The following is a 10,201-nucleotide window of genomic DNA, read 5'->3' on the forward strand; positions in this document are numbered from 1 at the left end:
GTCACTTCTCATCAGTTTCGCTCGAACCTCCTGTCCGGGCAAAGGGCGTCGCGTCTCGCAGGGCGGGGTGAGGCGCTGGGAAGGCTCGCAGGCGTCTCGAAAGGGAGATGAGTGCACAGGAGACGCGTCGCCGGCCAGGCCCGCTCGTCCAGACTTCCCACGACCCGACTTTCGATGCACGCGTCTCACCGGAGGGCAGCGACATGTGGGCTCCCGTGGGTAGAGGATTCGCGGAGACTACGAATGAAGCGGCTGCGAAGGCTCTGGCGAAGTTCTATGCGGAACAGGCGCGAGATGGAGGCGAGACGGAGAGTGTGGTGCAGACGAGGGTGGATGAGAATGGTCGGACGGTGTACAGGGTCAAGTGAGTACTCGTCCGACGGCCGACGGAACGTGCGGCTGACAACAGGACCCGCAGACCCATCGCCGACTCGCCAATCTCGCCTTCCTCCTCCTCATCCGCCACCTCCTCGCACATACCCTTCGCCCGGCCATCTCATCAGCCTATGCCTGCCGCAACACGCCCGAAGATTGCGCTCTACCGCAGCTCACTCCGCCAGTCCCGCTCGATCCCCGCCCTCCGCTCGACACCGCTCGAGGCGGAACCTTCTCCTTCTCCCGCCTTGCTCAGTCCGACCGCCGCCGCGTTTCACACCGCACAGACAAGTGCGGCGAATACGAATCGCCTACGACGGATCGGTAGCTCGCCAACCCTGAACTCGACGCCTGCGTTCGTGCAGCAGTCCTCACACGACAATCGAGACAGCTCGCGGTCGTCTTCGTACGAAGGGGACGTACTCGGTCGTATTTTGGGCTGGCGGGAAGACGTGACGCTCCAGCAGCATGCGGGGCTGAAGACGGGTACGGCGACGAAGAGCCGGAGGGAAGGGACGGCCAGGGTTGGGTTGCCCGACTTGTTCAGACGGAAGGGGAGTGCCGCGACGGGCAGTAGCGGCGGCAAGAGGGGGAGAAAGGGTAGCGCGCTGAGCACAGCAGAGACGGACACGACGGACCTCCCTGACGATCGTGAGTCTGCCATTCCTCGTCACATCCGAGATCTGCTAATGACGGCTCGCAGTAGTAGTCGAGGAACTCGACACCGCTTTCGACGCAACTCGCCTCGACCATCCGCTCGCCTCGCCGCCAAAACGACCGTCTTTCGCTCGCGGTCCGTTCGGAACGGGCGTACGCATCCCGCGAGCCGTCTCTCAGGTCCCGCTCGGCGGTGCGTTGTGGACGACTCAAGGCGAAGCGAGCTCACCGCGTCCACCGCACCCGATGCGCGAGGTGGCGTCGAACGACTCGATCCGGACTGCTCGAGCGGACGACGCCCTGCCTCAGAGTCAGCCGTCCGCACCTCGACTGCGCTACCAAGATCCGACCGTCTTCGATGTCTTCCACCGCCCCGCCGGCTTGTCCAGTCCGCCTCTTCCGCCCGCCGACCTTCCTCACAACATCCCCTTCGGCCACCACGGCCGACTGCCTTCCTCGGCTTCTCTCGCATCGGCGCGCTCGAGCGGCTCGCATGCGTCCGGCCAGCAGATCACAGTCGTTCCTGCGGCGGGAGACGACCCTCGCTTCGTGATTTGGGGGCTCAAGAACGGCTCGCGACAACCCGTCATCCCGACCTCGCCCCCGACAACGAGCTCGCGGCGAGGCTCAGCTGCACCGCCAGTAACGCCAGGCAAGAGTGTTCGTCGCGATAGTGCGGCCGACGGCGCAAGGGACCAGGTTGGCAGTCCCGCCTCGAGCGTGACGGGCAGTCCGGCTCCGAGCGCGCGCCGCTGGAGCATCAGCCAGCGCGGCTCAGGTCCCGTCAGCTCGCCCGCGACAAGCGTTCGCGACTCGGTCGGCTCAGCGAAGAATACGCCTTTGCCGCCGTCTCCCTCCGCCCAACGAGTCCTGATGGCCGCATCCGTCGAACGGCTCGTCGCCGAGTTGACCTCGCAAATCTCCAGCGACCTCTTGACCGACTTCTTCCTCACGTTCCGCCACTTCATCGCGCCTGTCGACCTCCTGCACCTCCTCATCTCCCGCTTCGACTGGGCGATGAAGCCCTCCACGCAGCCGCAAGGTGGGCTCTCCTCTTCGAGCTCCTCGTCGTCTCTGGCAGCACTCGCAGCAGAAGACGACGCCCTTCGACGAGTCGTCCGCGTCCGCACCTTCGTCGTGATCCGCTACTGGCTCCTCAACCACTTCATGGACGACTTCTTCCCCTCTCGCGAACTGCGGACGACCTTGACGGTCTGGCTGAACAACGCGGCGAGGGATGAGCGATTCAGGTCCAGCCCGAAGGACGCAAGGCTCATTAAGGGTCTGAAGAAGACGGCGCGCAAGTGCAAGGAGGCGTACATCCTCGGCGCAACTTCAGCGGCGGTGGCGACAAGCGGAACGAGTCCTGCCCTCGGCGCACCGGAAGACGAGCTCGACCTCGATCTGGCAAGCGTACCGGTCAACGGGACCTCTACAGCTCGACCTCACGACCTCGGCAGTCGAACGAAGACTCGCCTTTTCGCCACCTCGTCGCCGTCTTCCCCTCCTCGCCTACACAGCTCGGTCAACGCGCCCTTCCCGCTTCCCGACTCGACCTCGCAGCAGAATCCGATCGCCCGCAGCTTCTCCTCCGCCATCGGCTCAATCGGTCGAATCAAGCGCAAGCTAGGCGCGGCTACCAAGGGGCAGACTGCGCATGAGCACAGCGGCTCGCGGAAGGGCTTCGAGATGACGGACAGCGCGGAAGGCGACCTCCTCCGGATCGAGGGCGGGCTGGAAAAGTACCTCGAGTACTGGGATATCAAGCGCGAGTTGGACGCAGTCGTCGACGATCAGGAGGTCACGCCCACGCTCACAAGCAACGCCTCGACGTTCGAGACGGACGAGATCGCTTCGCCAGAGCCGGATGTCGTGCACGACCCCGAGCAGTGTCCTCCTGCGGTCGTAGTCGACCAGTCTTCCGGCCTTGGCCTCGGCATCGCCGGCGTCGACGAACCCGTTCCCATCGCCTCAACCGACTACGCCTTCCCGGCCAAGCCTACCCCCGTACCCATCTCCGCCGAACCCTCGTACAGCGCCGACTCGACAACCACGCTGCCGGCCCCGCTTCCGTCCACAACTCCCGGCTTTATCCTCAGGCCCGGCGCATTTGGCCACGTTGCCAGCTTCGACCGCCGCGAGTCCGTTCGCATCGAACTGGACGACCTCGACGACTCGGATGAAGACGAAGACGTGATCGAGGCGAAGCGGACTCTGAAGCGGTTGCCAGCGGCGCAAGATCTGCGCTTCGTCGCCGACGGATCGCTTGTCCATGCGCAGCTCCCGCTTCGACAGTCCATCGACTCGGAGACGAGTGATCTCTTGCGGCGAAGCACACGAGGTCCCGCCCCTTTTGACTGGACGCGGGACGACCAGCCGCGAGAATCGGTTCTCTTCGTCGACGACGAAGAAGGCGTCGAGCCAGGCGTCGCCACCGTGCCCAACTTCATCCTCGAAGGTCTCGTCGACTCGGACGACGAAGAGCCCGGCGACGTCGAGGCTGCCTTGCGAAGGCTCGAGGGTTTGGTCGACGACACGAAGGAGCAGGAGAAGGCGAGGCGCGTCGCAATGCAGATGGAGAAGAGCTCGAAGCTTTCGAAGCTTGAGGAGGAGCGACGCAGGCTTGTCGAGGCAGGCGAGGTGGAGGATAGCGTCGAGATGGACGTTGATGCGGGTGCGCCTCTCGTCACGCCTGCGCACGACGATGTCGTTGCTTCTGCCGCTAGACTGCCCGACACACTCGACCTTCCGCCGCCCTCTTCGACCGCGCCAGCAGAATCTCGTTGCGTCGAGACAATCGCGAGTCCGCGGGCCGACCAAGCGCTCCCTTCGGCTCCCTCGACCAAACTTACGCCTCAGCTTGTCGCGCCCGAACCACCTACGTTCCGCAAGCCGTCCATCAGCCGCATCTTCCGACCTTTTTCGACTCGACCTGCCTTGCGACCGACGCCATCCGTCGCTCCCGCCCATCGCTCCTTCATCCTCTTCTGCAAGGCCGAGACGCTTGCTCAGCAGTTCGCGCTCATCGAGCGCGACATGTTGCGCATGCTCAGCTACACCGAGCTGGCAAGCGGGAGTTGGCAGGACCGGATCGGCGAAACGGACGTCCATGACTGGGAGGTGTACGTCAAGGAGCGTCGGAGGGCGGACTTGGTCGCGAAGGAGAAGGGCACGCAGCCCTCGAGCGCCGTGCAGGACGTGATTGCGCGGTTCAACCTGACGGCGAACTGGGTCTGCTCCGAGGTGAGCCTTTCGATCCGCTCTTCCAAGACGCAGGCTAAGCAGTCAAACACGCAGATCCTCCTCACCGCCAGCATCGATGAGCGCGCTATTCTGCTCGCCAAGTTCATCCGCCTCGCCTTTGTGAGTTGCGACGTTGCCGTTGTCGCTACTCAAGTGCTGACTCTTTGCTTCTCCGCAGAAATGCTACTGCATGTCCAACTTCCAGACCCTCACGCAGATCGTGCACGGACTGCAGATCCCCGACGTCGAGCGCTTGCGCAAGACCTGGGCCAAGGTGCCGTCCTGGGAGATGCGCAAGTTCCGCGGCATGCAGGTCTTTGTCTCGCACCTCAAGAACGTAAGTCTGCACCCCTTTCGCTCATGAGCTCCGGCCTCATTGACCCTGTGTGTCGCAGTTCAAGTACTTGCGCGCCGTCATGAACGCGCTTGTCGCGACCGAAGCTGGTCTGCCGGCCGCTCGCTCGGGTTCTTTCGACTCGACCACCGCAGCAGCTGCAAAAGGCTGCATCCCCTTCCTCGGTGCGTCTCCTTGTACTGGCCCGTGCGAAGGTGATCTGACGAGCCATCTCCGCTAGGCATCTTCCTCCGCGACCTCGCCCTCAACGCCGAGCTTCCGACCTTCCTCGACCCGACCGAGCCCGACATTCCCGCTGAAGTCGATGCTGCCGGTTCGCTCGTCTCGCTCGCCGACCCCTCTGCCTTCGAAGAACTCCCTCCGCTGCCGCCGTCCATCTCGCTCGCCCCGCTGGTCAACGTCCACAAGTTCCGCGTCCTCGCTAGTACCGTCCGACAGGTCGTCGCCTTCCAAGATCTCGCGAACCGGTACACGTTCGAACCGACACCGAGCGTGTTTTTCAAGTGCCTCAAGATCCGGTCGCTCAAGCAAGACGTCATGCACGCGCTGTCGCGCAAGCTCGAGGCGTGATCCGCACTTTTCTCTCACTCTCTCCGACTCTCTCACGCTCGTTACGACCGCTCGCCCGCCCAGCAAAGTGTACCATACCCGCGGTGACTTCCCTCCTTCCGCCTCAAAGCAATACCCGTCCCCTCTCGTCGTTCTTTGTCCACCTTCCTCCGTGTCGCCCGCCGCCAATCGCATTGCCCTGTACTCGCCGCCTATATATCCCTTCGCTCGTTCTGCAGCTGTTATACCAAGCTTCTCAACTCGTCGACCTCCTGACCGGATGAGTGAGCCCTCCTCGCATCGGTCCTGCTTCCGCTGGATCTTTCGCGTGCAAGAGAGCGTCGAGAGTGACTGCATGCGCTAGTAAAATGAAAGCGGAACACGGAACTTGGTCGACGGACGCGTCTCGGAGAGCGACGCGGGAACTCCATCGCCGTTCTTTTCCCTCGCACGCTTCGTCACATCCGTCCTTGCTCCTCTTTTTCGCTCGCGAGCACTCCCTGGTGGACTGCACTCGCACTTGACGACCTCACGACCGCCGGCACCTCCGCCCAGCGCGACGCCGCCCTTTCTTGTCCTCCTCCCGCTCACCCGCTCGACCTGCGCCAGCTCGCTCGTCCTTGACGCCCTTGCGACCTTCAGACCGGCCTTCACGTCTCAAAGTACACCTACGACGCGCCCGTCAGCCGCCACAACCCGCCAGCGCCTCTCCCATCTCCTCCGCTCGCCGACCGTTGAACAGCCGGCACGCGACACCTTTTCCGCCTCTCGGCGCATCGCAGGACTAGGACGCGTGTTCGAGACGCTCTTTACATTTGAAGCACGCTGCCAGGACTGTAGGTGAGCCCGCCGTTCCCTCCTTCATCGCTCAGGCCTCTGGCGGAATTTGGGAAGGTCGCGAGATGAGGAGGTCAGTGCGGGCCATGAAGACGACGAGGATGCCGCTCGCTCGCGCAGACGGAGCAAGGATAGATCTGGATTGCGCTGCCGAGACGACCAATACACAGGGCGTGTCGTTCCCAAGGACTGCTCGTGTTTGCGGAGCGCGTTTGGTCGTCGCGTACGGTCACGCTCAGAAATTCAAGCTGACCTGCTTCCTCCTGCTCTTCACAGCCAGTATGCTTCCCTCGTACAAGTTTCCGCGCTCGCACGGGTCGCTCGACTTGACCGATCCCGCGACCGTCCCTCCTCCCTCTGGCTCGCAGTCGCACCCTTCCCTCCTGATCACCGACTCGTACGGCCAGCACCAAGCCCCGCCAGCAGGTTCTATAGACGAGCAGTACCTCGCCAAGTACACCTCGGTCACCCAGAGTCTCTTGAACGGCGCCGGATCCGCTCCTCCCGCTCAACCAAACCCGGCGCACCTCTCGACTTCGTCGACTTACCCCTCGAAAACCCTCTCCCGCATCTCTGAATACTCGGAGTCGGCGTACTCGTCTGTCTCACGCTCGCGCGAGTCGCAGCAAGAGCCGTCGACCTCGTCCACTCATTCGCACAACTCGTCCGCTCCTTCTCTCGTCGACCCGGCTTTCGCGCTCGGCACACCTTCCATGTCCTTCCCCTCGCCGCCTCAGCAGGCGCACCTTGCCACCTCAGCACCCTTGCCGGCGACGAAGCCCGTCGTTCCAGCTCCCGCTCCTATTGTCCTCTCCGTCACGAACCCCGACACACCTGAAGGCCTGAGCCCGGCACCCTCGCTGAAGAAGCACCATCTCCCTTCTCGACCACTCACAACGCCCGTCCCGACGTCCAATCCCATCCCTCTGCCTGTCCCCATCGACAACTTTGCCGCTCCGCCAGGTCAGGAGCGCTCCGGCAGTCCGTGGAACAACAGCTCGCCCACGCCTAACCAGCACCAGGAGGTCATGGTGCAACTTCCCGGCCGGGGCTCCGTCTTGGCGTACAACAACCGCGACTCGCAACACGTCCAGAAGGACAGCGAGGCGACGACCGCTTGGATGACGGCCGAGGACGAGAAGTACGACTCGATGTACGCCGGCGCGTACGACCCGGTCTCGCTTGTTCGCACGCACAGCGAGGAGCCGAGCACGAACCGCTTCACGCTCGACGACCAGGAGAAGATCAGCCAGCGCAAGGGCTCGTCGTCGAGTACGTCAGGAATGGGTGCGGATCAGCCTTGGCGCGAGGAGAACGCGAAGAAAGGGAACAACCGACGAGTCTTCCTCATCTTGCTTGCGCTCCTGCTAGTCGGCGTCGCAGTCGGTGTTGGCGTCGGCATCAGCCAGAAGAAGGCCTCCGAGCGGAACAACCTGGACCACGTCGCGGGCGCCGACTCGACCAACTCGATAGACTCGACGGCGCTTCCCTCTTCACTCTCCGGCACTCGCCCGACTCCTGTTTCGTCTGCCTCCTTCCAGTCCGTCATCCTCCCGCCGTCTTCTTCCCCTCGAACCGCCTCCGTCGCCACTTCCGGCACTTCTCCCTCGCGAACAATCGCCAATGCCGCAGCAGAGACGTTCTCGACCACCTTTGGCTTCGAGCGTGGCGGCAAGACGACGGTCGTCCCGCTCACGTACACCATCCCGACGTCCTACTGGACTCGAGGCGACGGGCGATGGCAGTTCACCGAGACGGTCGTCCTGCCGAACATCGACGGCTCAGGGAGCTTCACGAGCGACTTGCGGTTCAGGGTCGCGCCGACGGGAACGGGACAGGCGGCGAGTATCGAGACTGGTGCCGTTGCGAAGGTCCGGCGGGACTTGCAGAGCGAGCGGGTCAAGGATGCGCGGCGGTGGGAGCGGCGGCATCAGGACTTGGCGAAGAAGCGCGCAAGGGTGATCCGATAGGTGCGCGGCCGTTCCTTGCCATTCTCCGTCTTCCGTTGCTGACCTTCCCTCGCTCGGCAGACTTTCCTCTTCACTCCTCCGCCTAATCACTCATACAGACATTACACCTACCTCACGCTCGCCGGCCGTGCCGATACATCCATACTTCGCCCGCCCTCTCCTTGCGCAAGTCGCTGTACCTTTTGCCGCATCGCCCGGTCGCCCTCTCTGTCGCGCTGTACCTTCTGCTCATGCATGCATTGCAGCTATCGTTTCCGTCAAGCTGCTCAGCGTTGCGAATCAAGACAGCGGAAGGGTGCAGAATGCAGCTGCCCTTTGCCTCTCATCCCTCCTTGCCCGGCTTTCGCGCTTCTTCCGCTCATCGCCGATCGAATATCTGACTGACGCTGATGATCACTGGCTACCGAGTTGAACAACGCTCATATGCGTGGAGGACGACTTGCTCTCGCTCTCGCCTGCTTCCAGCTGACTTTGCAAAGTCACGCTTCGCCAGTAACAGCGCTTTTCAGAGTGCTAGAGCATGGAAGGCATTACTAGTTCCCACGGATCTCGTCACACTCGAGAAGCACCGAGCCGTCCTCCTGAACCTCGGGTCCTTTAGACCATCCTTCCCAGGAGCAATGTATCGGCTGGAAGTGACCCTCGGTGATGACGTTCTTGTCGTCAGCCGGGTGATCATAAAGGCGCCGGTAGTACTTGGCAACCTCGTCGCTGACAGGTCTGTCCCAGAAGCCCGCGACGCCATCTAAAAGTTCGCGCACTGTCACGCCGTCGACATTGACGATGTCCGCAGCGATATCTTCGCGTATGCGCACCACCAAGCGATTGCACGGAGGCGACGTGGCCATCTCCTCGATAGCCGGATCCGAGTAGGCGTTCCCTGAGACGACGTCGCCATGTTCGGTCCAGACTTCCAGACGAGCACCGGGCGCGCACGAGTGGGTAGGCTTGATGTAAATAAAGTCGACGTCGTCAAGCATCGGGTGAAGCTCGATAGGCTGGCCGGCTTTGAGGCTTTCGACCTTTGCGCCTCGGCGGTACGGCGCTGGGTCGAGCATCTTGTCGAGCTCCTGGTAAGATCAAAGCGAGTCAGCGTATCCTCGCAGACGATGATACACTCTCACGCACTTCAAGCGTCATCAAGTGGGATGCATCCTCAGCAGCCTCCTCCAGATCCTGCTCACCAACCTCCCTTTTGACCATACGCCACGTCTGCCCCGGCTCGAACTCCTCCCAATACTGCAATGCGCTTGTGGTGTTGCTGAAGGTTGCGCGCAGAAGGAGAGTGGTCGAGGGCAATCGCGGTAGGAGGCTGCGGAAGGCGGACGGTCGGGCAAGGCGAAGTGCGAGCATTGGGTGTTGTAGTAATGGAGAGGCGAAGAGCCGAGCGGAAAGGAGAGGGGACGCGCAAGCAGGAGCAGAGCAGGAGGGAAGATTTGGACGAACGCAATCTGGATGAGCTAGCGAAGCGAAGCAGGGTCCCCTCATCCGCGCTCAGGCCGGGACATCGAGCCGCGCTTCGTCGAGGTCAACAGCGTGAAAGCAGGCGAGTTGACGGACTGGCCTTTGCTGTCGGTACTGCCGAACACTTGTGGACCGTTCCTCGATGCACGAAGCTAAAAAAAAGACTTCGTTTCCTGTCCGAACAGGAGCGACCCTCGATGCCGTACATTGGCGAATGCAATGCCCGAGTCTGTCGAATCTACCGAGCTGCTCGAGCGAGGTAAGGGTCAGCGGGGATGGCTAGGAAGGTGAGAGGGGGAGCATGCGCACCGAGAACTCATCTCGCTCGCGAACGTCACGCCCTTCAAGGCCGGTGCGCTCCACAGTATGCCAATCACGAGTGTAATGAACGAGCTGACGGCTTCGACGAGGATCTGCGAGGCCGTGTGACGGCACCATCCAGCTTCATCAGTTACGAAGGCAGGAGGGGTGAGGAAGCGCGCACAACGCACGTCTGGGGGGATCCGCGCGCCGAGGATGCTCTCCACCTCGAAGCCACCCGTATCTGCGGCTATCCGGGCTGCAAAGGGCAGTGTGAGCCTAGTCAGCGGTCTTCGTGGTGGGAGACGAGGGACGAATATGGCTCACCTTGCCAGGCGGAGTAGGCCGAATGCAGCAGGACCATGCTAGATACGAGAATCACTAGTCTAGCAAGCATCCTAGCGGTTGCGAGGGGCAGCTTGCGGATGCGGAGCGGCAGAGGGATGAGGAC

General features: G+C 62.6%; 4 protein-coding genes across 4 annotated transcripts; 2 read left to right on the forward strand and 2 right to left on the reverse strand.

The window, feature by feature from the left end:
- Positions 1-107: 107 nt before the first annotated feature.
- Positions 108-5,200, forward strand: RHTO_03352 (guanine nucleotide exchange factor LTE1; the record flags this gene model as incomplete). The annotated part of the gene is made up of 8 exons (XM_016417023.1): positions 108-364; positions 419-1,026; positions 1,079-2,074; positions 2,126-4,275; positions 4,330-4,395; positions 4,454-4,612; positions 4,671-4,794; positions 4,851-5,200. 8 exons carry the CDS (start codon positions 108-110, stop codon positions 5,198-5,200), a joined length of 4,710 nt encoding a protein of 1,569 aa, XP_016271552.1.
- Positions 5,201-6,297: 1,097 nt separating this feature from the next.
- On the forward strand, positions 6,298-7,986 carry RHTO_03353 (uncharacterized protein; the record flags this gene model as incomplete). Its single annotated transcript, XM_016417024.1, has 1 exon — positions 6,298-7,986. The coding sequence occupies one exon, from the start codon at positions 6,298-6,300 to the stop codon at positions 7,984-7,986; it is 1,689 nt and encodes a 562-aa protein (XP_016271553.1).
- A 533-nt stretch (positions 7,987-8,519) lies between these two features.
- On the reverse strand, positions 8,520-9,339 carry RHTO_03354 (uncharacterized protein; the record flags this gene model as incomplete). Its single annotated transcript, XM_016417025.1, has 2 exons — positions 8,520-9,056; positions 9,115-9,339. 2 exons carry the CDS (start codon positions 9,337-9,339, stop codon positions 8,520-8,522), a joined length of 762 nt encoding a protein of 253 aa, XP_016271554.1.
- A 263-nt stretch (positions 9,340-9,602) lies between these two features.
- RHTO_03355 (Magnesium transporter family protein) lies at positions 9,603-10,147 on the reverse strand (the record flags this gene model as incomplete). The annotated part of the gene is made up of 4 exons (XM_016417026.1): positions 9,603-9,696; positions 9,760-9,863; positions 9,942-10,009; positions 10,078-10,147. 4 exons carry the CDS (start codon positions 10,145-10,147, stop codon positions 9,603-9,605), a joined length of 336 nt encoding a protein of 111 aa, XP_016271555.1.
- Between the last annotated feature and the right edge of the window lie 54 nt (positions 10,148-10,201).

Source organism: Rhodotorula toruloides (assembly GCF_000320785.1).
Source record: "Rhodotorula toruloides NP11 unplaced genomic scaffold Scaffold20, whole genome shotgun sequence".
Classification (NCBI taxonomy): Eukaryota; Fungi; Basidiomycota; class Microbotryomycetes; order Sporidiobolales; family Sporidiobolaceae; genus Rhodotorula; species Rhodotorula toruloides.